This window comes from Oryza brachyantha, chromosome 9, assembly GCF_000231095.2.
Source record: "Oryza brachyantha chromosome 9, ObraRS2, whole genome shotgun sequence".
Classification (NCBI taxonomy): domain Eukaryota; kingdom Viridiplantae; phylum Streptophyta; class Magnoliopsida; order Poales; family Poaceae; genus Oryza; species Oryza brachyantha.
This window is the reverse complement of record NC_023171.2, coordinates 2,612,699-2,640,519: the sequence shown is the minus strand read 5'-3', so window position 1 is coordinate 2,640,519 and position 27,821 is coordinate 2,612,699. Positions and strand designations below refer to the sequence as shown.

The 27,821-nt window shown below is 40.2% G+C and overlaps 3 protein-coding genes across 3 annotated transcripts; 1 reads left to right on the top strand and 2 right to left on the bottom strand.

Annotated features, from left to right (window-relative positions):
• Positions 1-1,514: 1,514 nt before the first annotated feature.
• Positions 1,515-6,313, bottom strand: LOC102705745 (2-oxoglutarate-dependent dioxygenase 33). Its single transcript, XM_006660378.3, has 12 exons — positions 6,063-6,313; positions 5,592-5,707; positions 5,251-5,369; positions 5,086-5,149; positions 4,936-5,003; positions 4,077-4,135; positions 3,810-3,969; positions 3,672-3,691; positions 3,439-3,485; positions 2,407-2,487; positions 2,228-2,317; positions 1,515-2,131 (listed from the first exon to the last, which is right to left on the bottom strand). The coding sequence occupies exons 1-12, from the start codon at positions 6,094-6,096 to the stop codon at positions 2,003-2,005; spliced, it is 987 nt and encodes a 328-aa protein (XP_006660441.1). The 5' UTR covers positions 6,097-6,313; the 3' UTR covers positions 1,515-2,002.
• A 5,853-nt stretch (positions 6,314-12,166) lies between these two features.
• LOC102704448 (prolyl endopeptidase-like) lies at positions 12,167-19,504 on the bottom strand. The gene is made up of 12 exons (XM_006660985.3): positions 19,270-19,504; positions 18,967-19,186; positions 17,648-17,848; positions 17,468-17,538; positions 17,237-17,396; positions 15,457-16,050; positions 14,816-15,196; positions 14,424-14,499; positions 14,268-14,331; positions 13,684-13,819; positions 12,756-12,869; positions 12,167-12,645 (listed from the first exon to the last, which is right to left on the bottom strand). Exons 1-12 carry the CDS (start codon positions 19,497-19,499, stop codon positions 12,580-12,582), a joined length of 2,313 nt encoding a protein of 770 aa, XP_006661048.2. The 5' UTR covers positions 19,500-19,504; the 3' UTR covers positions 12,167-12,579.
• A 4,492-nt stretch (positions 19,505-23,996) lies between these two features.
• LOC121055319 (predicted GPI-anchored protein 58) lies at positions 23,997-27,239 on the top strand. The gene is made up of 4 exons (XM_040527527.1): positions 23,997-24,044; positions 26,109-26,252; positions 26,365-26,493; positions 26,937-27,239. The coding sequence occupies exons 1-4, from the start codon at positions 23,997-23,999 to the stop codon at positions 27,237-27,239; spliced, it is 624 nt and encodes a 207-aa protein (XP_040383461.1).
• Positions 27,240-27,821: the final 582 nt, after the last annotated feature.

Genomic DNA, 27,821 nt, shown 5'->3' with positions numbered 1-27,821 from the left:
ATCTTGTTCATGCGAGAAAACATTTTGTTAACATTTTCACCTGTTCTCACCTTAAAGGTATTGAACTCTTCCTTTACCATATAGAGTTTACCCGCACGTACATCCTCCATGCCCTCATGAATCTCCTCAAGAGTCTTCTATATATCATAAGCATCATGGAGATCACTAATATGGTTTAAACACATCAATGGTCAAGGTACTATAAACAACATTCTTAGCTTGGGCATTGTAATCTGTATTATTTCCCTCCTCTTCGCTAGGATTGAAGGGATCGAGAGGATTGTCATATCCAACGGTTACCATTCTTCGTACACAAGACTCATAGCTTCTAAAAAGCAAGACATGCGAGCCTTCTAATATGGATAGTATTTTTTATCAAAGGTGGGTGCCCTGCATGGATTAAACCTTTCCCCGAACATGTTTCTATTTAGGCGGTAAAGCTAATATCCAAAAGAGGCAAGGCTCAAATACCACTTATAAGGATCAAGGTAACCTAGAGGGGGTGAATAGGACTTTTAATAAACATGTAAACTACTTAAATCTTTGAACTAACCCAACTGCATAAGTTGTGTGTGAGAGAGGGCAGATATTTAATAACCTATAGGCTCTCCTAGCAATTCTATTGATTCTAGATAAGAAAGCAACAAGCCAAGCAAAAAGTAAATGCATGGAAAGTAATAGCAAGAGAGGACTAGTATCTCTACTAGTCCTCGTTGGAGCACTCTACAAAAGAGTGTTGTTCCTTCCTTTGGTTACAGAGTCTAAAGGCACTCTCATATAGGTGATTCTTCTCCTAAAGAGTGAATTCTAAACCATTCACAATCCTTCGAGGTTGACTGGACAAAAATCAAGTGTTGAACACTTGATTTTCTCTCGGGAGATTTGTGAAGGGTTTAGGATTAACTCTCGACAATCAACCACAGATTGTCTGGTTCAACACTTGATTTTTGTCTGATCAACACATGATTGCAAAAACTCCCTTGAGTTAGATAGTCCAACGTCGATCCATACTATCTGAGCTAAGCTATGATCGTCAAGCTAGACAATGATGGGTCGAACATATTGTCGTGGTCCTCCTAGACTGTTCTATCCACACATATTTAGGGAAATTTTGAGCACTTGTTTTAGAGACTAAGAACTTTTGCTCAATACAAAACAGAGTTTTAGCTCATTTTTAGAGACTACTCCTAGAAACCTAGAGTGCACCACACTTAGACTCAAACTCAAGACTCCAAGCTATTAAAACAAACTCTCCCTTTTGTACTAGGGCTGACTCCAGTGTATTTTACTGGTAGTATAATTTAATTCATACCGTTGATCTATTTTTATCGAACGACTATGATTAAATTATACTACCAATAATATTAGGTGTAGTAGGAAATTTGAAAGGGCAATATCGTCCTTTTTATTGTGATCTTTATTGAAAAAAACAAAATTACAAAATAATGCGAACCAAGTAATTAACAAAGTAAAAAAAATACCCTTTTTTACTGATAGTATAATACTACAAGTAAAATGCACCAAAAGTTGCCCTGTGTATTAAAGTCTTTAAACTGAATAGAATCTTATACCTATTGCATTCACCGAATACCATGAAGACATATGACATACTGAGACTCCTTACGAATCCGTCTTTTCACACAACAAATTTGGACCACAATACATTTGAGGAAACATCATCAGAACCCTAATACCTTTTCAATCACATAGAGAAATTGATTAGTTCGATGACTAGCACTCGAGCATTGTTGCTCCAACCGGTCGCCTCCTGAGGCCCTGATCCGGCTGAGCGTGACCTCCTCGCCGCTAATCTAGCAACAATGGGAAAATGTATCCACAAGAGGCAACCAAAGACTCCCTTAGCGTGCACAAGGCCCCTAAAGTGCAGTAGACTGTAGGTACAAATGACACAACTGCTACAATTAAAGTTCGATGACGATTTTATTGATAAAATTTTGCGATCCGATCTTGGAGTACATGTTCATTCTTGTTTTCCACAATTTTACATCACGAAATTTGTCAAGACTTTCTGAACCAAATGCTCCCCGTAAACAACCTTTTCATACTTTGCAACAAGACCAGTTTTCTCTCGGCAGAACTCAACCGGCTCTACGGCAGCATCAAAGTTTGACTGTGGCATTGGATTCAGGAAAAGAAACAATCAAATGAGAAATTACTTCAAATAAACGATGTGTAGGACCCAGACTAGAGATCAAGCAAGCTATACCTCATAGAAAAAAGCAACCGATACACGGTAATGAGGGGAGTTGTTAACAACTCGGTGAAGCGTTGGCTGATATATTCCATTTGACCAAACCTAATAAAATGTGATAATAATTGGTAAGTGTCTCATGTTCGATGACAATTAAGAAAGATAACAGTGAAGTCCCAAAGGAAGAAAAGAACCTTCAGCATGTCACCAATGTTGCAAACGAAAGTTCCTGGGATTGGTTTGGCATATATCCATTCACCTGATTGGTTTCTTACCTGAAATATATTCATCAGATATTTCAAACAGATTAACATTGTAGGGTTCATCCTGTTAAAGGCTAACTGTGGACAGTGAGTGATAAGTAAGACACCACCAGTGCACTGTCATTGACAAAAACAAATTGCAGTATCATCTTCGATATATTCTAGTTCCCATCTTCTTTATTAGAATGAAAAAAAGCAAGCAAATAACTTCGGAACTAAGATAAAGTGAGGAGTAAAGGCTACCAAGCAAAAACCTCGTAATCAAGATCAAGGACAATAAAGTACGGAGTGGAATCAGATTCAAGATTTCTGGCTTGCTACAATGAAACTAGACCTTTGGTTACTACTGTGAGCAAATTCCAAAGTTAAAGATTAAATTACTTCCATGATGTTGTGCATGAATTACATAATAGAATAGAAGAATATGTTTAGTTGTATTATTAATTGCGTCTACAGCAAACCTTAAATACTACAAGGAAAACAATGGCTAAAAAATTTCGTTCAACATAATATGAACACATGTAAAACATAAAGCGTGATATGTGATGGGTAAATACAAGATAGGAAAATGTACATTTTGGGCCCATGAACTTGCTCGTAATCTAATTTTCACTTTGCTCTACAAAATAAGTTGTTCTTCACAAAATAACTTCCAGATCAAGATAAATATCATATCTGAACCCAACATTGTTTTTTCCTGTTGGCTCCTATAACTTTATTAGACAAGTTTGACTGACATATATGTTAATTACATGAAAATGTGCCAAACATGGTCTACCTCAGTGAGATACAACACCATCTCAATCAAAACAATCTCTGAATAGTGTAACCAATGATATTTGTCCAGATATCTTGTGATATGTTACCAGTTTTTATGTCCAGGGTGAAAATTGAAATCTGAGTAGAGTTCGAGTGCAAAGAAATGACTTATTCCTATGAATTGGATGGTGAAGAAATAAGTACCTCAAGGGCGCATATGTCATCATCCTGGTTAACCAGTGTCAAAAGACCTGCAATTTAACCAATTGATAAACATGATATCCATGGTTTTGATATAACCTCAACTGAGTTTTTACATTAAAAAACAAACAAAGAAAACACGTGAAACTTTCCTTAATACATCAAAGCAACAAATATGTGTTTTACCACGTGTATGAGTTTTCTTCTAATGGAACTTTGGAAAGAAATGTACTAACCGTAGTCTGTGTGAGCTCCACTGAATTGATTGTAGAATGAATCCGATGTAAAAGAAAAGCAGTGCCAGATGAATCTAGTCAATACACACAATTTGCAGGATATAGTACCAATTAAAATTGTAGATAAATTTTGCTTACCATCCAGTATCAGAGCGCTGCTCTTCTGGAATATCAGTTGATACAGGATAACCAATCAGTCTGCAAACCCAAAACGGATCTCCTGCTATACTACTTTCAAAAGCATCAACTGGCCCACCCAATGCCAATGCCATACCCCGCATGATCTTTCTTGAAAGATCTAGAAGTAAAATTTCCATAAAAAACACTATCAATGGTAAGTAACTGATAAACAGATATGTAACATACATGCATAAATAAATATTTAAAGCAAGTTCAGAAGTAAACCCTGTAGAAGGCTGATATAGTTTTCCAGCAGTACATCAAAATCTGATGGATATTTGGGCCTGCATAAAAGTAAATGATTCAGTTATTTGAATTTTGAATGATATGTAACCTAAAGTACTCAAGGGCAGCCTAGCAAAGTCTAGAACAATTCTCCAGTAATAGCTAGCAAGCAATTACAAAATATATAAATACAGTTCTATTTAGACTCTGTTCGCCAGAGGGTTGAGCTGAAGACCCTTCTTGTTTCCCATGAGCACATTTTCTAAACTGCTAAATAATGTGTTTTTTTGCAAAAAAAAAATTGCTTTAAAAATCACATCGATGCATTTTCAAGTTTTCAACAACTAATACTTAATTAATCATTCACCAATGAGCCTTCTTGTTTTACGTAGTTATTTTCATCTTCGCTTTCCCTCACCTTCAAACACACCCTTTGTACCAACTACTCCAACGGTTCCAAAATTTTCAAACCTATTATTATGATTACATCACCTAGTACTACAAATCTAGATGGACATGACTCCCTTTCTAGATTCGTAGTACCAGGTGGTGTCTAATCGTAGTACTAGGTTGCTACATTTTGTGACAGAGGGAGTATTTAATATGCTTTCAGTAACAACAATAAAATGAAGCAACATATGCAACTACAACTGTAGCCATACCTTGTTGTGACATAATACAGGTTGATTTTCCACAAAAATATTGCAAATTGCACAGAGGTCTCCTATGAGCTAAATGATCAATAGATTAAAATCACAGTACCATTTTATATCAAAGTCAAGTAAATAAAGATTTCAAGTAATGACATGCTATAAGATATTAGTTGAGAACAAACAGAGTTCAGGAGTTGGAAACATACCACAAATTGGATCCTTCCATTGGTTTAGCAAGATCTCCATATTTACCAGGTTCAATAGGCGTGTAACACTGTGATGTTTGTTTTATCAGGGATTAGTTCAGAGCAAATTAATGGATGACAAAAGAAATAAAGAGAGAAAAGTAAACTTGCATCGATTGCTTCATGCATGTCAGGTTTACCCTTGGTAATATTTTCACCCACTCTCTGGTACCCTCTGATGGCAAAGACAACAAGGTAAGTCCTTCAGGTAGGAAGTTCCAACGTGGTACAAGGAGAAAAATGTTGGGAACTCAAAACATGTATAAGAAACCACACCTATATCCACTCTGAGGTGTCATTTTAATCTTTAGTTTTTCCTCGTAAGGAAGCTGGAAAAACTTCTTTGTCATGTCCCTAACTTCCTTCATTAGCGACTCAGCAATCCCATGGCCTTTCTGTTATAATAACATACATACAACATCAGCATAACTTTGCTTCTTCTTGTTCTTCCTTTTACAAACTTGGACATTACATAGCTCGGATAGTAATATAAAAATCATTGCATGCAATACAAGAACACAACCACATTAGGGTTCATGTTCTATACCCATTGTATACTGAATCAATTCCAAAAGGTATGAAGCAGCCTTTACACCATCAAGTAGATGAGTAATTACCACATAGAAGAATCCAGCCTCCTTACAGGCATCATCCAACATTCTGATAACTTGTAGCAAATCCTTGTCGTTGGCCATGTTCGGATCATCAATCTTTTCGACCAGTGGTCTAATGTCTGAAAATGAAAAAAAAGGTGAATTTTTTAGATGGAGATTTCACAGTACCAATATATATCAGCTCCATCAAGTTTCCTTTCATATTATAAGATGTTTTGAGCACACCTAGATTCATCCATGGATTAATGTATATATTTGTAATGTGCTTAGATTTATTAGCATCCGGTTGACTTATAATGTGTAAGATCCTTTTGCAGACAAGCCGCGGTGCCTGCTTAATTAAACTACAATTAAACTAATTGCAACTGATGGTGGCAAAGCGGGTTAAAAATAGCGGTGAAGCAAAGCCGAGCAGGATCTGAATCTTCCGCAGGAGGAATCCCATCTACCAAGCAGAAGAGGCCCAGAGCTTACCAATCAAGGGGATTGCCTTGAAGTCAGAACCCATGGTGCAGGGAGAGAGCAAGCGAACAAGCCTGAGAGTCCTGGGGGGGGGGGGGGGGGAGGGGCGCAGGAGCGCCGGCACTGGGGAGGAGGAGGCGCGCCGTCGGCCGATGGCAGTTCCGGTAGGGGTGAGGGCTCGGATCGGAGTATAGTAGGAGGGTGGTGACGTGACGATGGACCAGTCTTCGTGTTGGATTGGGGTCGTTGGGTGGCAGCCTATCGGGATGACGTTAGTTGGTTTTGGATTTTGTTGCGGTAGTGCGAGTGGGATCGACGTCAGATGCCACACTCATAGTGCCAAACAGTAAGCGGAAGAGATGCGATGGGGTTTGAGTTTAGGGGTTGTTAAGGTTGTAAATTTTTTTTTCAAAAACATCACATCAGGTTTTTAACACACATTTAAAATATTAAACGTAGTCTAATTATAAAACAAATTTTAGATTCCGCCTGGAAACCGCGAGACGAATCTTTTTAAGTCTAATTAATCCGTCATTAGCACATGTTAGTTACTATAGCACTTATGACTAATTATACACTAATTAGTTTTAAAAAATTCGTCTTGCAATTTCTTACATAACTGTGTAATTAGTTTTTTGGTTCATCTATATTTAATGCTTTATTTTTTTGCGGAGAATGCTTTATTTAAATATCCAAAGATTCGATGTGATGTTTTTAAAAAAACTTTTTGGAAACTAAACAAGGCCTTAGTAGGATACGTGGGCCCATTCTTTCCGAACGTGGATATTTTATGAAAACTCTATATAAGAAAGTTGATTTCAAAAATTATATTAATCTAATTTTTAAGTTTTTTATAACTAATAATTAATTAATCATATATTAATCTATTGCTACGTTCACTACGCTGCTTTTATAACCCACGAAAGAACAGACGTCAGTTACATAACCCACAAAAGAATACGGGCGTAATTAGGAATCCGGGACCTCTAGTAGGGATGATCTTTAAAACATTTTATTTTTGTTAATTTTAAAATTATACTCTGTAGCAATTTACTTTTATTTGTTTCCGTCATATCAATAATGTTGCCCTATCATAAGTAATAGATATAGTGTCAACGGTAAAAATTGGATTTTAGCCGTTGGAGCATCCCAAGAGAATGTTAATATTTTGCTTTCCAAAAATTTATATTGGGTTCATCTAAAAAAATACTAGGTATAAAATTTATGTTCTCCTCTAACAGAAATCTAAATGAATAACTTATATTAGGAACAAGTATTCTTGTCCTAAATTTAGGACACAAGTGATTTAATTTTAGGCATGTGTAAATATTAGGAATGTTTTTAGAAACCTGTTGGAGATATATTTTCTTACTCAATTCTCAAATTTAGTCTTAGGTATCAATTTTAATCAATTGGAGATGCTCTCGGTGGCAAGGTGATAAAATTGAAGATCAAGTCAGACTATTGGGCCAGTCGGACAGATGATTGGAGGCTGGATCGGACTGGTAGTTGAGTCCAAGTAATAGATGAATTGGACAAGGAGAGGAGTCTGATTGGGATACGAAGCACATGGAAAACGATTTAGAAAAGAGATAGAGTCCGCACGGAGACGAATATATGTAAATAGTAGTTTTATTTTTGGTATTTATTCTATTAAGAAAGATAGAGTTTATATTAGTTAAGATTAGTTAAGAGATACGTGTGTGTATCCATTTGAGCGGTTTTAGGGGTATAAATACAAAGCCCGTAGTTTGTAGTTTGTAATAGATATCAATCACAGATTAATAAACTCGTTTCGGTGCATCACCACATATTTCGATGGAGCGAGCTCTCGGCGCAAGGTTAATCAACTTTGCAACGTAAGTTCGTATTTGGCAACCCATCGAATCGATTAGATAGGACTTTCTCGGTTTGGTCTGACACTCATTTTGATTTATTCAATGGTTATCAGAGGTATTGTGATTGTTTCAATCTATATTCTAGTTTGCAACAATGACTTATCATCAATCATGGTTTATGCTTGAGTTTGATTTGGTTTATTAGTATGAATTGAGTAGATATGATTCTGTCTCGGTTTAGTCGTTTATCCGATTTCATGTTTTTTTAATTAGATCGAATGCTTGTGTAGTCCTTTTGCTGGAGTTATAGCCAGTAGTATCTTAGTGTTTCATCGGGTGGTTTATTAAGCTCACGGATTGTTGATTCATCTATAAATATATTGGTTTTGATTACATATTGTCTCGGTTAAGTACGATCTATGTTAATTTGATCCAATCTAGTCATAAAAGCACTCATGAACTGTCAGGTTTAATGAAACGAGTTGATGAAACACGTTGGGTTAGTAATTAATAATCAGTACTACGCAATGTTATGTCTTATATATAGACATGTTTAAAACTGAACTGCCTTAATTTAGTCCGATCTTCTAGGTTTAATTTGAATATGTATAAATTTGCTTGATATTGTTAAGCACTAGTTATTAAGTTAGTAATTCAGATTATCATGTTTAAATTCATAATAAGCTTTATCGACTGTGGAATGCAAGTGTAATAATCGATAAACTGGTCTATTAGCTGGTCATTTTTAGAACTGTCTCTGTTGAGTCCGATCTTCTAGGTTGGGTGGTTATCAATTAGTTGTTTGATTATTATATCGATAATTCAGTCGATAGAGTACCTTTATATTTATCTATCATGAAATTCCTCCTGAGCCGATCAATGCTATCTATCGGCTAGAGTCCTAAAGCAATATCGGCTATCTAGCCAATAGAGTGTTTAGGGTTAATATTTTCCCCATGTTTTTATGTCTTGTCAGTTGTAAGGTCAAACTGACTGGCATTCATGTTTCCGTTTGAAACAATCTAAAAATTTGGGTCCTGCACTGAAGTGATCTAAAAGACTTTCAGGCATACGCGTGTAACACGTCAAGATCACCTTTTGACATCAACACATAGTCACATATCTGTATTCTGCTATAGTCCTAGTTAAATTGACTTTGCATAGCATAAGTGGTTCGAAGGTTTAGTTTTAAAATTAAAAATAAGGGTGAAATAATAAAAGAATTCACTATGATGAATAGGATAATCCATGGTTGATTTGGAAACTGCTCCTAGGTATTTTTATTGGTTCGGCAGCTTCGTTAGTTATCAAGTGTTTGAAAATTATGGCTATCCCATACGAGAAGATGTGGAGATATACTCATTAATACAATAAATGGCATTAAGTTCGGTCCTTAATCGACTCAGAAAAGTATTCCTTCATTGGAAAACAACTACTTAATATGCATACCACTTACTTGTCCAAGTCTAAAACCAAGTTTATTTCACGACTAAATGTCATATACATGTTGTACATAATACCAAAATCTCATTTGATCAAAGATATAAGAAGCCACGTATATTTATGTCTTTGATATCCAAGGCCTAAGCATATATGCTAATATGCATGTAAATAGCGGATATTAATGATCTTGCAATTCCTATAACACATCCTAAGGTTACAAATAAATGCATGGCAATAATCCTTAGGTGAATATGCAACATCTAGGTTTAGCTACCTTTCATTCCCCATTCAAATCAATTTAGCAAATAAATATAACATGAATATATGAAATTAAAACATATGACAATAAGATATGATCAAAAGGCGGTGGAACTCTTTCCTTGGGTATATGGTTCAACTGCTAATTTCTCAGGTAAGTCAATTACTTCCTCTTCCACCACTAAAGGCTTTTCAACCGAACATTGGGTTTTGTCAAAGTCTAAAGCAAACAATTAAAACACTAAAAATAGTGCAAAGGGCTACTAAAATAGGAAAAGAAACTATCTCATTTAGGTTCTTAACAAAATTATTATTGATCCACCCATAGGTAAGTCAATTACTTCCTCCTCTTACACCACTAAAGGCTCTTCGACTGGACATTGGGTTTTGCCAAAATCTAAAGAAAATAATTAAAACACTAAAAATAGTGCAAATGACTACTAAAATAGGAAAAGAAACTATCTTACTTAGATTCTTAACAAAATTATTGATCCACTGCAAATTAAATAGGCTTAAACAAACTTCGGATTAATTAGTTATGAATCTTAGAAGTTCTGTTGTTTTCTCGCTAAACCTGAAAAATGAGTTACTAGCTTTTTAACGGTAACCCGAATGAAACAGGAAAATGTACAAGAAAACAGAACCTTACCCGAACAGATGACTTGTTAACAACTCCCCAAATCCTAGACTTGCACGACAAACCCATTAATGCCAGAACTAGAACCCCAACTTCACACGTGTCGGTGGAACCGGACCTAGGGCCTCACTTCTTCCCGGAAGGAGATGTGTAGGGATCGATGGATAGGTGGTCATGTTGGAGGCCTAGACCCGGGGCTCCTAGGGCCCTAGGCCTCTAGCAATTCCTCACCAACTTTTCGAAAGGAAAAATATCAATATCCACGAAGAGGACCTAGGTAAGGCCCCTAGGGATTACTAGGTCCTAGGGGCTTGACATCTCCCAGAGGTCACTTAAAGTCCCTTGCTAAGGGGAGGGCGTCACCCGCGAGATAGACACCACTCAGGTGTTCAAGAAGGTGCATTTGTCATCAGCATCCCTTCCAAGGCTATGTCAATCATGAATTCCTTATCATATGAGGTGTTCCCTCCAAGGCCATGTCAATCATGAAAATCCTTATCATACAAGGGATCCTTGGTCATCCCCAAGGCCATGTCCATCATGAACTCCTTATCATTAAGGGGTTCATGTTGCAGAGGAACCACTGGGAAGGGGTGATTGAGACCTGGAGCGCGCCAAGAGGGGTACTCCACCCCCTGGAAGATCAAACCACATCAGGCAACAAGAGCGTCGACACCTACAAGATATACAAGGCATTAAGTGTTGTTATAATAAACCTTCAGGGGATTTGGAGATAGTGTGAATTATGTTCAATGTTTGATGTACAACGCAAAGTCGATCCATGGATCAAATCCATTTTGGTTGAGTGGATTCAATGCATTTTGTATAATGGTTTAGGGTGGGTTGCTTTGAAATCCAAAGTGGGCTGGTTTGGTTTGGTTTGGGTCTAGGAGGAGAGGAATTACGGATTGGTATGGTGGGCTACTTGATGATGAGATGAGTTGGGATGGATTTGAATCAGATTTTAGCCCACAAGCAGGCCTAGTCAGGACAGGAGGGAGGTGGTGGGCTTGAGGAAGCGGTGTTGGAGGTGGAGATGGCTTGAGGGAGAAGAGCAGTGGCGATAGAGTGAGGACGGGAGGGAGGTGTGAGATGTCATGCGAGGATTGGGAGTGGAGCACAAATTAGGGGAGAGGGAGCAACACGATCTAACGAGAGAGTGCCGCTGTATTCTGGTTATTCGATGTTGAGGGGATATTTCTAGCCATTGTTGAAGAATGATAAATGAAAAATATACGATGAGCAAAATATGTGCACTATAGAACAAATAGAGGCAGAGAGGAAGACATCGAGCTTGTAAGGGCTCTCACAGTGCAAGCTTTTCTCAAGGCGAGCGGTAGGAATCGAGGCACGACGACGACAGATCGAGGCACGCCAACGGATCGAGGCACCACGGCGAGCGGTAGGAATCGAGGCACGACGACGACAGATCGAGGCGTGCTGGCGGTGGATCTCAAGGCGGCGACACGACAGATGGAGGTGTGCCGGCGGTGGATCTCAAGGTGCAGCGACGGCGACAGATCAAGGCACGGCGGCCGAGGCTCTGGGTGGCTCGCGGCCGGAGCTCGGGCAGCTCGGCTTGGCGACGAGGGCACGCCCCCCACAGTGTGCACCTGCTGTTTTTCCTCGACACTTGACAAAGACGTTCGTGCAGAGGCGTGTGATTTGGCAGAGCGATGATTTTGAGCCAATAGAATGCATGTTGAGCTCACAAAGTTGAGCCACTTGACATGTTAACATGTTACCCCACTGTGAAGATCCTAGGCAAACACGATCTGACTGCTTCCCTATCCTTCTTCCTCCCAATTCCTTTCTCTCGTCTCCTGCTTGAGTTGGGAACGTAACAAATACACATTTTTCTTTAATCAAATTTAACTTACCTAGGAAACCCCTCGTGCAAGGGAATGTAACAAAGAAGTTGTAACTTTCAGAGGTCGTAACATTAAAATTATAATTAAATTACAAGAACACATGTTTGTCTGGAGGGTTTGTTTTGGGCTCCTTTATTTGAAAAGAATAAATACAATCGATCGTTTGAATAGGCCAAAGGAAGAAAAAAAAAACAGCAATTTGCGGAGAGACTCAAAAGGAAATTTTCCAAAAAGTTAAAACTCATGCTAACTTTCCTTTATACAATATTCATGCATTGAGCCATTTCAAAGGAATTTCATTTGATTTTGAAGGATTCAATCCTTCGCTCCAAAGGACCAAACAAGAGTATTTTTATAGGATTTGAACACTACACAATTCATCCACAAATCCTTCGTTCCAAAGGGGGCCTTTTTTATGGGATTGCATGCACCATTGCATTGACCACTACTCACCATCTCCGCCTTATGAAGGACAAAATCAATCATTCCGTCCATGAAGCACCTAATATGTTTGCCATGAAGCTATATCGATCCACGACCTCATCAATCTGAAATAATATATATTGCAAATAGCATCACAAATATGATAATATGAATCTACATTGACAACACAGGTATTACTATGGATCTATAGCAGGACATGTAAAATTGCACAAACCATTTTTTTAGTTGGTCTGCCAGCTCCATGCCCTGACTTGCGGTCAATGCGACCAATAATCGGATTGACCTGTGGTGGGTCCTCAATGCTAGTGCACAAGACATACTGCAATGTCTGAATAAGAAGCAAAGCAAACAGGTGAGAATATAAAACTAAAGAGGTCAAAAATCATACTATGTAAATCAAACGACTCCTGTATCATCTTTTGATAGTCACAATGCTTAGAACAACAAACAGCAGTTTAAGGTATCAAAATAAATATACATCATCACCGTCTGATTAAACCTTTTCAGTACCAGTAGGCAGTAACATCTGAAAGAATTTTGGTCTCTACAACAAAGTGACCCCTGTCCATTTACTTCACAATCAAAATTTTCCTCTTACTGTTTGTGCAATTTATCCATCGTCATGATTTTTTTTGTTCCTGACAACTTCTGTCAATAGAGGCATGAAATGTCCATTCCATCCCAGTACTTCCCGAAAGGCCAGTACGCAATGTCTTCAAATTTTTCTTAAGTGGCATGGTGCGGTAATCATTACTGGCATGATGGACAATATATTGGAGGAAGATTCAGGCCGGTAAATCTTATGGGAAATGAGTCAGACCTACTGATTTGGTTTGGGCTTGGGTTCTAAGTGGAGGGCGGGTTAAGTAATTGCATTGGCTTCATCAGGTGGGTTTTGAACAAAGGTCTATGTGAAAGATAAGGTCATCCCATATATGCGGATGCATATCTATTCCTTAAGCAAGAAATAAACAAGAGCATTGTTACAGTACATTTAAATATTATTGTGAATTTTTCAGTTAATATGGTTAGCGCTAAGGTACCAGAGAATAAGAATGCTACTAACAAAACAATTGTTGTGGACTGGTCGCTTTGCATTCAAATGAAAATGCAGAGAAATGGAATAAAGAAATGTGACTTACTGCTAACAACTTCAACGAGTGCAATGGCACAACACGATCGTCGTGATCAGCAGTCAACAGCATGATTGCTGGATACTGACAACCGCTACCAAAACTTTGCTCCCAAGGTCTCCTCACGTTATGAAGGGGAGAATATCTAGTAGTATTTATGTCCATCAGTACAGAATACATGTGTAATACATCAAATAAAACACTGAAGATATAATGTGGCTTCGGAAAATGGGAAGTACTTGCTGAGAGCACCCTGTTACTGAATGACCAACAAGAGTTTTGGAATGCTGAAAATTGGATAGGAAATATTATCACTGGAAATATTAGATACATATGTTGGACTCGTGGGTTGATGTATGCACAAGATTTTTGTCTAGGAATATTCAGGGTAATCAGGAACAATGAAGAAAACATGTGACATTTAAGAATTACTGTACTCTTATTATAAGATCTGAACAGCACAGATAATTCTGAAACTGGAATTATGAAACTGCAATTCTGCATGGCCCAATAGACCAGCAATCGTTAGCAATGAACATTGACAGAAACATATTCTAGTAAATGTGGTGTTGGGAATAAAGGAAATTCCATACTTGATAAGCCAGTGGAATTCTTCTTCATTATCTGAACAACCATAATCTGTAGTCCAGGCATGACCTATAAAAAACATCAAGCATCCACTGATAAATGATAATATTATCAATACTCACGTAAACAAAGATAATACACAGGAAAACGAAAAGAAATACCAATAGTGAACTTGTGAAAACGGAGCATGTCCATTACACCAACATGAGCAAGAGCACACGCAAAGAGATCAGGCCGCTGCAACACAGAAGAAATCAAATTTATGCAGGACATCACAATAGTATCCTACAAGGCAAATTATATTCTGAAAAAGTCAAATTTTACATATTTTAACCAACAATTAGGTCAATTTACAATTGCATTTGGTGCATAAAAGTTATCAGCATATTCACATTTCAAAGAGCTTTCATAAAATGCTGATTCTGCAGATATTATGAATATGTTTTGTTCGAAATTAATGGTTGAAGTCAGTCTTAGGCATTTTTTTAAAAATTAAATAGCATTTTTTCACTAAGGGGGTATAAAACAACTTTGACCAGAGAAGTATACAGACCTGATTAACACAAGCAGCAATCAGAAGACCACCATTGCTTCCACCTTCAATACATAACTGCCTGGAACTAGTATAACCAGCAGAAATGAGTAGTTCAGCACAGGCAATGAAGTCGTCAAAACAGTTTTGTTTCATTGCGAGTGCTCCAGCTTTGTGCCACTCTTCCCCATATTCTCCACCTCCCCGAATGTTTGCAACACAGACAACAAAACCCATGTTCTTGCATAAAACAACACGACTAACACTGAAAGAAGGAGTAAGACTTATGTTGAATCCACCATAACCATATAACAAAGTTGGATGTGACCCATCAAGTTCAATATCTTTGTTTGACATTACGAACATGGGAATCTTGGTTCCATCCTTACTATTGACAAAAATCTGGAAAAAAAATAGTTACCAAATAGTTAGAAATCACCTTTTTTTTTTACAAAGTGCACTAGTATTCTTTTTATAGAAAATGATATACTCCCTCCATTTCATACTGACATTTTAACTTTACTTAGATTAATCCATTGATCAATGTCTACGGTTTGTATATGCGTCTAGATTCATTAGCATCCATATGAATCTTGGCAAGGGCTTGAAAGTCTTATGTGTGTCTAGATTCATTAGCAAACTAAGACAGAGATGGCATCTACCTGCTTAACCTCAAATTTTGTTCGATCAAATCCAGGAACCAAAATTTCACGAAATATCTTCATTTCTGGGATTGCAGCTGTGAGGTTACACCTGTAAATAATACCAGGGGAAAGAAAGCTTGTGAAGCCAATAAAGACTTCTGTGTCTTCCCGTCTACAGGAGATCTCTGAAACAGAACCAATCTCTAGAGGCAACTTATGAAGCAAGTTCCCAGTTACAAGGTCTCTTATCTGAAGTATATGCTTAACATCTGACATATAACACACCAATAACTGGTTACCATTAACCACATCAGCTGACTCAAGCACATCTCTTTCATGCTCAGGAAGAATATCAGTCCACAATTCTTCCTTCTTGATATCTACTCTTACAAGCTTGTTCTTAGGAGCATTTCTATTGGTCAAAAATGTAAATTCATCACCATCATTTGCCACAACTTCATATTGGGCATCGAAGTTGTCTATAAGCTTGACAAATGGAAGATTCTCCTTGGATTCTTTGTAACCCTCTATCCCTTGAGCAAGAGTAGAAATTTTGCAGTAGTACAGCTTATTGACAGGATCACAACCTTCATGAATACCTAGTATGATGTACTAACAACAAAAGATGAGGTTATGAGAGAACCATTTTTAGAGGCAATATAGAAGTCGTGGATATAATTCATTATTTATATATGTGAAGAGATACTCTACTGCACCATCCACCACGAAAATTTCTTCCTAATGCAATAAACTAAAGGGAATATTTAACTCCAACAAAGATCAGAAAATCAATTATGTTTACATTGAAAATTCATTTAATTTCAAAATCAAAAACTAATTCATGATAGCTCAACTTGAGGTGGTTTAAAACAAACAGGTTGTCCATCACATTCTATACTCCCTGTCATATAGAAACTCTGCACATAAATGCTCTATTCCCGTTCCTCAAAAAAAATGCTCTATTCCCTGCATCTCAAGATATAACTAATTATGTCATTTTTTTGGAGAGATTAAGGTTGAGATGATAGATAGTATTGATTGGTTCATATGAGAAAATAGGTCAAGAAATTAAATGGGGAAGGGTTGTGATTGGTTGAGGTTAGGAGGTAGGTGGAGAAGTCGTCGTATTTTGGGACAAATTTAAATTTTAGAAGTAGCTATATTTTGAGATGGATGGAATAGAATTATTCAAATTCTAATGAAATGGGGTTTCCAAACTCGGTAGGCAATCATTTTTGCTGTTTTAGCCAAATATATTTTGAAGGGCCATAACTTTTTCTCAAGACCTTGGATTTGAGTTGTTCTTTTGCAATTCATATAAAACTGTGAGCCATAACATTGCTACTGTGAAATTTCAATCAATTTTGAGCTTTGTTTTTTTTTCATATTGTTTGTTTATTTCACTTTGACAACAGGTATTTGTAAGGTTACAAAAAGTTGTAGGTTCATGACAGGTTAGCCAATGTGAGCAAGACATGCATCTTCAAGAACATGTTTCTCCTACTATTTACTTAAATAATACTGTTGTCTGTGCAACTTGTACTATGCATGCATGCATGTTGATTTGGAAAATCCATTATATGATTAATGTAATCTTTATAGACATGTCGAAGGCCATACCAAAAACTACTGATCACTCAAGAATTAAGATGACCCCAGATATGCTTTGTAATAAAATTATCCTATCATTAAACTAGAATGTAGAATATTCTTTGCACCAACCATAGAAGTAAAGGAATCAAGTTGATACATCCAAAAGATGAACGAAGAATTAAATAGCGTGTACAAGTATTTTTACCTTTCCATCCTCTGTGACCGACACACCAAAGGTATACTTAGGATGTTCAGGATCTTTCCAGCACAATATATCCTCTGATTGATCCGACCCCACCACATGGTAATATATCTCATGATTAAGATTAATGTTTGTTTCAGTTCCAGCATCCAATTCTACTTCTCTAACAAAAGGAATGGGAGAAACTAAGAAACAAGTATAATATTAGGAGAAAAAATTAGTTCATTAACCTACCGGGGTGCAGGATATCGACCATAGAAAAAACCTTTCCCATCATGGGTCCAACTGATAGATGTGAATTTCACCTGCACCATTAATTGATAGAACACATATGTCGGATTTGGTTTTAAGAACCAATAGGTGAAACGTATGCAGTACAATTCCAAATAACAGTGACAAGCTGTAACTGCTCACCCAAGACAATTTGTCAGACAATGGTTCTTTATCAGCAACATTCATGACATGAATAGTGACCCAATCGCTGCCACTTTCACTTAGGCCATAAGCAATGTACTTGCCATCCTTGCTAACAGAATATGTTGAAAGAGCCACTGTCCCATCCTTGCTTAGTGTATTTGGATCCAGAAGAACCTCTGCCTCCCCATCCAAACTATCCTGAATACCATCAATCCATCATCACATAAGTATATGCTATATTCAATCTACCATTTCATCACATCAATAGGATTATGTTGGAGACAGTTCAAACATAAACAAAATGGTACTCTAAAAGAAAAAACAGCAAAGAATTATGTGGACACATTTGTATATTTTATGTAGTGAGAACCCCAAATCATCTTATGAGAAATTGAAAGCATGAATATCACAGAGAAAGCAAAAGATGCGGTATTGCTCAAAGTTGTCAAACTTAACCATGAGATTTGAACAGTCTCACAGGGTACATTTTTATGTACAGTGTGTTTGGTTCTTTTGCTAGCCTACTTGCTAGGGTGGACCACCTTGCCTAAAATCAAAGTGGAAACAAACACCCATTAATGTTGCTCATCAAGGCTAAGGCCATGTTCTTTGTTGGGTTAGGAACCACCGGAACAGATTAGTATATGATTGATTAATTATTAGCTTAAAAACTTGAAAAATGAATTGATGTGATTTTTAAAAACAACTTTTGTACAGAAAATGTTTGTAAAGAACATATTGTTTAGCAGTTCAGGAAGCGTACGTGCAGAAACAAGAGAATATAGGCTGGGAAGAGGGGGTAAAGAAGGTTGCCTAAGTGAGGGTGGGATGTGGGCAAATAAACCAAACATGCCCATGGCAATATTACACAAGCACAGTTGTCTATATTTTAATCTTGCCCAACTTGACACATTGCATAGGTTGGAAAAGAATGACTAAATTTCACAAAGCTACCAGCAGACCGACAAAACAATTTCATAACTACAGATTTAGCGCTGAATTTTATTGCAGAACTAAACATACTATTTTATAAATTAGATTCGATTTAATCAAGAAGAAATAGACTTGCAAGCGGCCAAGCAAAGGAAGCTCCAGCTTAGACAGTAGGGATGTGCATTGAATATTCACCAACTAAAATAGCCTCAGTTGCTAGAGCATGTAACTATAATGTGAAAGATTTACATTGACCAAATCTAAAAAAAAAAATCCCATCTGCAATTACTTTCACGTCATCTGGCTTGCATATCCCGCAGAGCTCCAGACCTTAGATCTGCCGCATGATGGCTCTGAATTTTTCACTGAGTTTGATGGCGTACCTGCACGTAGAGCACGCTCTGGGCCTGAAGTCCGGAGTTGTAGAAGTAGAAGTACTTGTACCCGCGGCGGAACGGCACCCCGTGGCGGGGATGATCGAAGAGGCGAGTGACCTCACCGCGAAGGTTCTCCCTGTCGGCGCAGCCGGCGAGCACAGACTCCGCTAGCTCCGCCTGACTGGCCACGAATTCCTTGGTATCTTCCGACTCTGGGTCCTCCAGCCTGCGCACGCATCGCATCGCACAGCATAAGCAGCCAACAGAAGGAAGGCCACCCTCGGGAAGGAGAAGCAAGGTTGTACTTACCAGCGGTAAGGGTCGGCAACAGGGACCCCATGGTACATGTCGACGACGGAATCGTCGCGGCGGGCCGGCGGGTAGGACAGGCGGGCGGTGTCGCCGGCCACAGAACCCATGGCGGCCTGAGGGAGGACGGAGAGGAGGAGGCGGCAGCGGCGGCGAGAGCGGTGGAGTAGGTGGATTGGCCCACGGCGTGAGAGGCGGAAGCCGACGCAAAAGGATTTAAGGAGAAGCATCCTGCTACTCCTAGACAGCGGTGGGACGAGGGTTTCTCGTTTTGTGGCTCCCGGAAGCACGGTAGGCGATTATCCCCGTAATCATGGAAAAACCATATAAAATTAATTTTAAAAATTGAATTATACCGTCGTGGTTTTGATGGTCAAATCACCATGATATTACATGATTATCACGGTTCGGGATGGTAATCACGATGGTTTTTACGGTATCGATAATTACGGTATCAATAATCACGGTAATCGCGACGGTTTTCGCGATCATGTTTGAAGACCGTTTGTGCCTCTGAGCAGACTCGATTCGGCATCGGTGAGGTCCGTCATTGGCGTCTGTCTAGTTTGTGCATGAGCTAGGAAAATATTTAATTTTTTTCCTCTTAGATATGACTTTTGACAACTTGTCACCATATGTGTCTATTGTATATAGATCATAAGTCACAAGTCATAAATACAAGATTGCTAAACTAGTAGATGTCACCCTAGCAGAAATTGCAAAAACATAAATAGCTCAAGCTAGAAGGGGAAAAGGAAAAAGCAAAGGTGGGGGATAGGAGGGGATGTAGCTAGTAGCGGACGAAGTTACTCTCACTTAACTTTTCTCTGACTTGGTGGCTAACATATGGGCTGATGGCTATGGGGTTCACATGTCAACCTCTATGATGGGGAAAGTAATGTCATAGGATCCCATTTTGCCCTAACTTGTGTGGAGCTAGAGCAAATATACTGTATAGCCATTTTCATTAAAACTTTTGTCATTTTGTGTGCTACCTATTCACTGAAAACTAGGGGTGCACATAGACCACCCAAAAAATCCTAGGTTAAGCCCTGCATACATATGTATATAGAAAAAAATGAAAATAGGAGAAAAATATCATTTATTAACATATGTAAAATACACTTTGTTCATTTTATATTTCTATTATATATTGTATACTATATTTGTGACAATAAAAAAGTTATATAAGTTGGACCACCTCTACTTGAAATCTTGGATACGTCGTTGGTGCGAACATTTGCTCTAAATTTATGAGATTCTAAACACCAAGAAAGATTCAACCTTTTCTTTTAGGGGCAATTAAATTTGCCATCGGTTTAAAATTATTATTACATAACTGCCACTAAAAATTGACAAATTTCCACCAGAACTGTCATTCAAGTGTGGTATCCTGCAAAAAAAACTAGTGGCAAATTTGCAAAAGCTCCTTTCTGTTAATAATCGAACTCATTCCAGCCTTTGGTTCAATGAAGTTACAACCAATTATTATAGAAGTTGTCAGACAAACAACTGCAAATTATAAAATCCTAGCTTGACTAAGAACTAAAAATCATTCAAAGACAGAGATAACCTTTTATCTACGAAAGGCAAAAAAAATGCTTAACTATTATTTTTCCACAAGCTAAGGCTGAATTTAAAAGGACCACTGAGTCGTCTAGAGTGGGAGTGAATAGACGTCTCTAGAAAAACTTAGATGTGGAATTAAATTACTTACTAGAACTTCTGATCAAAACAATTGGAACTTCCAATCAACATTCTCTGTTTCGCAGACAAGGTTGGCTGATAGAAACTTTTGATCTCTACGATAAGAAATTCCAATCCCTTGGTTCAGTCTCCCAATAAGGATGCAACCAAGGCAACTCTCACATATGAAAAAAGATCTCAGGCAGGTAAACAATAGGATACAAAGCATAAACAAGTTCAAGCAAGGAAATTATAAAGATAATGCAAGAGACATGATTTTTCATTGAAGTTCGCATCATGAAGATCCTACTCCTCATTGAGCAACTACAAGAAGTCAAATTGCACTTGATCCCAAGCTTCACCAAGCTTGCATCATGGAAGAGGCCTATGCTTTCAAGTAATCGCCAAGGCTTTCAAGTAACTGCCAAGGCAAATCTCTATTCCCGAGTGACCACCTAGGTCCATGCAATGGCAACGAGGTAGTACCTGTAATGAAACTTGCTCTACATATAAACCTCTAGGACCGAGCTTAATTTCTACTAAAGTTATCTCTTTTCCTTACAGAGTTGAGGCAAAATCATAAAAACTCACTCGAGCTATCCAGAACAATTAGATACACGTGGGCGGCATCTAATTGGCTAGAAGTACAACCTATAAGAGCAATGAGCTTCAAGATGTACCCTCGAGGTCGATCTTCGAATTGGCTAGATGTACCCTCCAAGATGAATCATACTTTTCACAACACTCAAAATACCCAAATATGCCCACTAACATGCACAAATAAGCTCTCGAAATAACATGTACAAATACTATGGGAGAGGAATCAAAACCCTAGAAAGCCTGAGGAAGTAGGTCTAAAAATGTGAAAACCAACCTCTCAAAATAATGACGTGTCGAGTATACATAAAGATCACATCGGTTGAACCTATGACATGTTAATGTTTGAGTCCCTTTACTATATGATATTGATTAAGCACAAGGCGAAACATATATCATCATTTTAATAGCTTAATCATTCACTCGATCTTTGATAGATTACTTTTCTCGTGATTGACTCCTCAATCACTCGACGTGGTCATGCACTTCTGCAATCTATTACATTGAGGTGCCCATGAGAGTAATCAAACTCAATAGAGGCTCCCCTTTTGGTAGAGCCTTCTCCACCATCTTCATCTTTACGGTTGTTGTTGGAAACGTCGCTAGTCTTGTCTCCCATCTTAGATCACTTCAAGCTTTTAAGCCTTTTCAGAAGAATACGCTCTGATACCAATTGAAGTCCCAGAGAGACATCCTAGAGGGGGGTGAATAGGTGTCCTGAAAATTCTTTCAAATCGCAGTGGTCAGTAAGGGCCGAACCGTCTGGTCAGCACTCTCGGGTTGGGCCGAGAGCTCTGGCCGGACCGTCCTGGTTAGAACACCTGACCATCTGGTTAGTTAAAAATGCAGACATGACAGTATGCTTTTTCGGTGATGTTCCTGAGAATGTGCTGTGATAGTGTGTGGAAAATAAAAGCAGAAAGATCGCAGGAACAAACAGAACACAGAAATCACAAGAATGAAGACACGAGAGATTTATCCCGATGTTCGAATCTTTCGATCCTAATCTCCGTTGAGGCGCTCCTACGAGCAGGATCTCTCTCGATCCTTTTCCTCTCTTGGCTTCCTCCCACAAGGCCAACACGTGTCTCTGAATTTACACCTAAGGACTAGCAACCCCTTCGATCGACCACCAAGGTCAAGATCAAGGCGGCTTGCCAGCCCTAGGTTACAATCCGCTCTACCCTGCAGTCCTCTATGAGAAAGCACAAGAATCCACTATCAATCTTACCTATTTCCTTACGGAGGTTAGGCACCAACCTTCACAACTTGCTGCCGGGCGATCCACACGAATCGAAAGCTCAGGGGCGACGCCTATCCGTCTAGGAGATCAATCTCCAAGAGTAATAGGCACCGACTCCACATGCATCCATCAACGCAGGAGAATGAACACTCTATCACTCACTATCCTTAACACTCTCTCTAAGACATGATCCAACGATTAATCTCTCTAGGAGGTGTTTTGGGTTAGTGGGGAGGCTTGAGAGGTACTAAACTTTTATAGGCTAGATCTCAAGAGCCCCTTTTATAGGCTGGCAGACGTCACTTAGCCATTGGAAAAGAAACCTAACCGGACTGTCCGGCTAGGGAGTCGGACCGTCCGGTCGACACTTGGCTTACTCACTTAGAGGAGGAGCTGGACTAGGGTCCGGACCGTCCTGGCACCGGACTGTTCGGTCACGGGGCCGGACCGTCCGGTCCATGCTGCTTGCGAAAAACAGCAGCGAGCCTCTGCTCGACTTAGACTCAACCCTAACTACTCTTGGATGCATGCATAGCTTCTGGTGACCCCTCTTAATAGTACGGAGTTCCTACAACTCAAAAACAAAAAATAAAATCTTCTTCAAGTCCCTTCGTCTTCGTAGAACCGTCGCTCCGGGTCACACACAACCATCAAGTTAGTCACGTTTTTGTTCCATCAAATTGATCGCTTAAACTTCTCTGCAGTCACAACTCATTAGCGCAGACATGCTTGTCTAGCCTTGTCATTAATCATCCAGCTTCCTGTCTCCAGCCGATCCAATCATTCTTATCCGGTTCGGCTTTTAACCGTGTTTCAATCAATAACGGTGATTTGTCAAAATCTGGCGTTAACACATGCCCCCCAATTTCGGAATAATTCATTGTTCCGAAATTTCCTCTTTTGTAACCGATTTCCGCCATCGGCTCACTCTGTTGCAACGGTACAGTTTCAATGTATCCCTGTTTTGGCGCATTGTACCAATGGTCATTTTCCACCGCTTGCGTTATAAGCCTTTCCCCTTTCCAGACTTAACCATTTCTCACCATTGTCTTCTCCTTCCAGAGCCCCGGCGATCCTTACTCCTTCATCCATCCCACTTGCTCCTCGAGCCCGTGTTCCTCCCGCAAGACCGCTAGACTCACCGCCACCGTGCCGTAGAGAAACACAGACCTACCGTCGCGTCAAGCTTCCATTAGCACCAATGGCATCCGCAAGTTCATCGCCAGACACCCCGTACGAGATCCCTGAGGTAAGCTCCCCACTCCGAGCTCATTCCTTCCCTCCACTGTTGAATACTCTGTTTTCTGAATCTAGGGTTTACTGTTAGCGAATTTTCTTTGCACCATGCCATCGATCGGCCTGTTAGCTGATTCCTTTCCCGCACTGTTTTCTTTTCAGCAACTTAAAAACCAGATCATGATTCCCAGCCCAAACCCTAGGTTTTACTTTCTTGGGCCCATGGGAAACCCCGATCCTATAGAAATTATCTGCTCTGAAGCCAATCGGATCCCATTTAAGAATGTCAGGCTAAACACATCTGATTGGTCCCAATCCTTCAGATCCTTCCCCACCCCTTTGACCGGTTGGAGGGATTGGTACAATCGGATGTACAAAAGTTATGGCACCCAGTGGGAAGAATTAGACATCGACTATTGCATAAGGCTCAGCTTATCTGAGATGGAAAAAGATGAACCCCTTTTAGCAGCTGCCTCTTACTTCTGGTCTGATGCTTTAAATGCCTTTGTCTTGGGCCACGGGATTCTTACACTCACTCTCATGGACTTAGCAATGCTGATGGGTTTAAACGTTATGACCCCCCTAAACCCATTAAACTTGAGAGGTACCTTTCAGCACCGGCTTCAGACCAAAAATGTGGGGGCTTGGTCGGGATACATTGCCTCCCATCGTAAGAGCTCTGGGACAGCCAACCATAGGGAGCATAGTGCTTTCCTTAACCTCTGGTTAGAGAGATTCGTGTTCTGCAGACAAACCCTGGGCCCAACAACCAACTTTGAGAACATAGCAGAGCACCTAGCCGATGGAGACCCCATGCCTCTTGGTCAATACCTGCTTGGGGCAGTATACCACATGCTACATCAAGTTTCGTCAAGCTTTCCACCGGCCAGCCAGTTGGTCATGTAGCTGGACCATGGTGGTTCCTCCAGTTATGGCTCCGACTGTACTTCTCCAAAGTTCTAGAGCTATCGGCCTTCGACCAACGCAGCTTCCCTTCTCTGTCATTCCTAGAATCAGAGCCGGTCGAGACTCGGAGATGTATGTCTTATGGAGAAGTGGCATCATCTTTCCTAGGTCATCGGATGTCAGCTGTCCGTTTAGCACACATTTTCAAGCTCTGCTACCTAGGCCCTGATCCCAATGTGTAGACTTGGTTTGCCTACCCCGACTCCAGAGAATACGAAGTTCCAAGTATACTCAGGCTGGAAGAAGTATTAACAGACAAGTGCTCATCAGAGAATTTCTCTTTTGCCTGCACCCCATGCTTGCTGCCAGTGAGTTTTCACGCTGGTCGATCGGCCAGTTTGTCTTATGAATTCTACCATCCGGCTCTCATAGCCTGTCAACTGGGATGTGGTTAGTTACCAGCCGACCTATTTTTCCTTGGTAAAATTGAGATGAGGGGCCATGTGGCCTCGGCCTTAGAATTCGACCGAATTAGCAAAATAGCCGAAGTAGTCCCCTTTGGGTCAACCACTTCCTTCTCTTTTGGAAACGTGGTGCTGGACGTCTACATCAGCTAGTGGAATGAACTGCACCTGCACCTCTTCTCTACAGCTTCTTCTGCAATCGGATTGATCCCGATTACGAGTACTCAGATACCGAGGTAACTTCTGAACATGATTCATCCATTTACTCTCAGTGTATTTATTCTGTAATTACTGAATCTATCTTTTGTAGCCCACCATTGCAATTCCTGTCGTTAGCAGAAGTGGCAAGCCGATTGAATACTCCTCATTGGCTCTTCCTTCCTTGGGCCACGGAGCACCTTCCCCAAGCGAGTATACCAAGAAATTTTCGGGGCCACCAAATCCAGCAAAGAGGCCTCTTAGGAGTAAGAAAGTTACTTTGGCCTCGAAGAAAAAGAAGGCCAAAACAATGGCAGTGGCTTTGCCGATTCTTGCGTCATTGGCCGAATTGGATGCCGCCGTCGACGCGGCTGCCGAGGAAATTTCTGACGCCGAAACTCGTTAGCAGGTGATTACCTGTCTTTTTCCTTCTCTGCGGTTAATTGCCTTATAACACATCCCTACATCTATGTTTTTGTCAATTGTATTGCTAACTTTGTTCCCTGCAGTCTCCCGTTAGTCCTGCAGCCAATGTTACCCCAGCATTGTCTGCTGTCGTTGATCCAGCTCCTGCTACTGTTACAGCACCAGTGCCAGCAAGTCTAGCCTCGCCATCTAGCCCATCCCTGAGGTTTGGCATGAAACGAAAAATGGTGGCTCGTCGGTCTCCTCGACAAGCTACTTCTTCTACATAGGTAACCACCCGATGATCCTTTCGTCACCCGATCTCGTGTTCTTGGCTAACATTTTGTTTCCTTGTGATAGCTTCCTTATGCTCCCAGCTCACCGACCCTGCCGGCCGATACCGATCCTACACCAGTGCCCGTCCCGGAGGAAGTCCTTCTTCCTGCTAACACGCCTATCCAGTTGGCCGACGTCGCTTCTGTGGCACAGGTAATTTTTTCCAGCTTATCTCCTTGCTTTACTTGTGCTCTGGCTCATCCATCGTCTCTGCTCCAGGACTTGGGTGACTTCTTTTTGTTTGACGTTGGCCAATACCTGGAGTCATCTGAAGTCAACACTGCTGACCCCGTTGATCTACCGACCAATCTCAAAGCACAACTCTAGGATATCCTGGCCAGGCTAGACCACCTGATCGATGCCTTGATCAATGATGCCGGCCCGATCAGATTGAGAATCGAAGAAATACAAGACAAGCTGCCGGATGATCTGATCGACGCCATCGCTTCGGCTGGCTATATTGAAATTCATAGACTTCCGGTGTTGAGAGCTCGCCGACGGATCGAAGACCGTGCCTCCCAAGTCGCAGCCCAAGCGAAGGTACAGGCTGATCGGGAAAAGCCGTCACTAAGAAGACTAAGCTGGACGAACTTCAGTCGGCCACGCCAGCCATATCGGCCAAGATCACCGGCTTACAGTCGAGGAAGGCTGCTTTGGAGGCGGAGTTGGTCCAAGTTATGGCAGACCTCGTCGCGGAGGAGAACAAACTAGCAAACCTACCATCAGTCGTCGTTGCTCAAGAGCAAACCTTAAAGTCAGCTGTCCAAGCTGCAATTCACAGTCGCCGGTCCTTGAAAGCAATCGCTGGGACCGACGCCGACGACTTGAAGATTATTCAAGGGGCCGACAATGTTCGCCTGCGTGCGATTGCCGCCCTGAAAGTATATCTGGGCTTGTAATTGCTTAACTTTTCTTCTGTGACTGGCCCGCTTGGCATGAGCCAATACTTCTGTTGGCTCTCGGCAGCCCTTGGTTTTAATGATATCACTTCTGCGTAACTTGTCTTCTGTCCTATCCTGGAATAGGTTTTTAGTCTAAGGGCGATGTATTAACATCGTCCATCTGGAGACGATACTCGGTTGTACCGGCTTTCACGTTAATCCATTTTAGCCGATCAAGCATTTATCCATACGGTCGGATAGTATCTCTTTAAGTATTTCCCGTTTAACGCTCTTCCGAATACTTCTCCATCTAGCCCCTCTAGCATATACGCATTTCCGGGCGCACATTTATGAAACCGAAAGGGGCCTTCCCAATTCGGTGACCACTTGCCGAAAATGTTATCTCTGGATCCAATCGGCAAAACCAGCTTCCATACCAATTCACCTTCTTCGAAAGTTTTCGGCTTGACTTTCTTGTTGTAGTGCCTTAACACTCGAGCCTTGTTTTCTTTTATCTTTTCTAGCGCCCTTAACCGGGATTGGGCAACTTCCTCCGACTCGTCCATCATGAGATTATAGTATTCATCGGCTGTCAATTGA

Excerpts from the sequence above, each read along its gene's own strand:
- LOC121055319 (XM_040527527.1), top strand. The coding sequence starts at position 23,997 with ATGGCATCCGCAAGTTCATCGCCAGACACCCCGTACGAGATCCCTGAG. Across the intron at positions 26,253-26,364 it reads TTGGCATGAAACGAAAAATG|CTTCCTTATGCTCCCAGCTC; the intron begins GTGGCTCGTCGG and ends TCCTTGTGATAG. Across the intron at positions 26,494-26,936 it reads ACGTCGCTTCTGTGGCACAG|TCGGCCACGCCAGCCATATC; the intron begins GTAATTTTTTCC and ends GACGAACTTCAG.
- LOC102705745 (XM_006660378.3), bottom strand. The coding sequence starts at position 6,096 with ATGGGTTCTGACTTCAAGGCAATCCCCTTGATTG. Across the intron at positions 2,488-3,438 it reads ATGACATATGCGCCCTTGAG|GTAAGAAACCAATCAGGTGA; the intron begins GTACTTATTTCT and ends AATATATTTCAG. Across the intron at positions 2,132-2,227 it reads CGGTTGCTTTTTTCTATGAG|TCAAACTTTGATGCTGCCGT; the intron begins GTATAGCTTGCT and ends CCAATGCCACAG.
- LOC102704448 (XM_006660985.3), bottom strand. The coding sequence starts at position 19,499 with ATGCTTCTCCTTAAATCCTTTTGCGTCGGCTTCCGCCTCTCACGCCGT. Across the intron at positions 17,849-18,966 it reads AGAGCGTGCTCTACGTGCAG|GATAGTTTGGATGGGGAGGC; the intron begins GTACGCCATCAA and ends GATGGTATTCAG. Across the intron at positions 12,870-13,683 it reads ACTCGTTGAAGTTGTTAGCA|ACATTGCAGTATGTCTTGTG; the intron begins GTAAGTCACATT and ends CTTCTTATTCAG.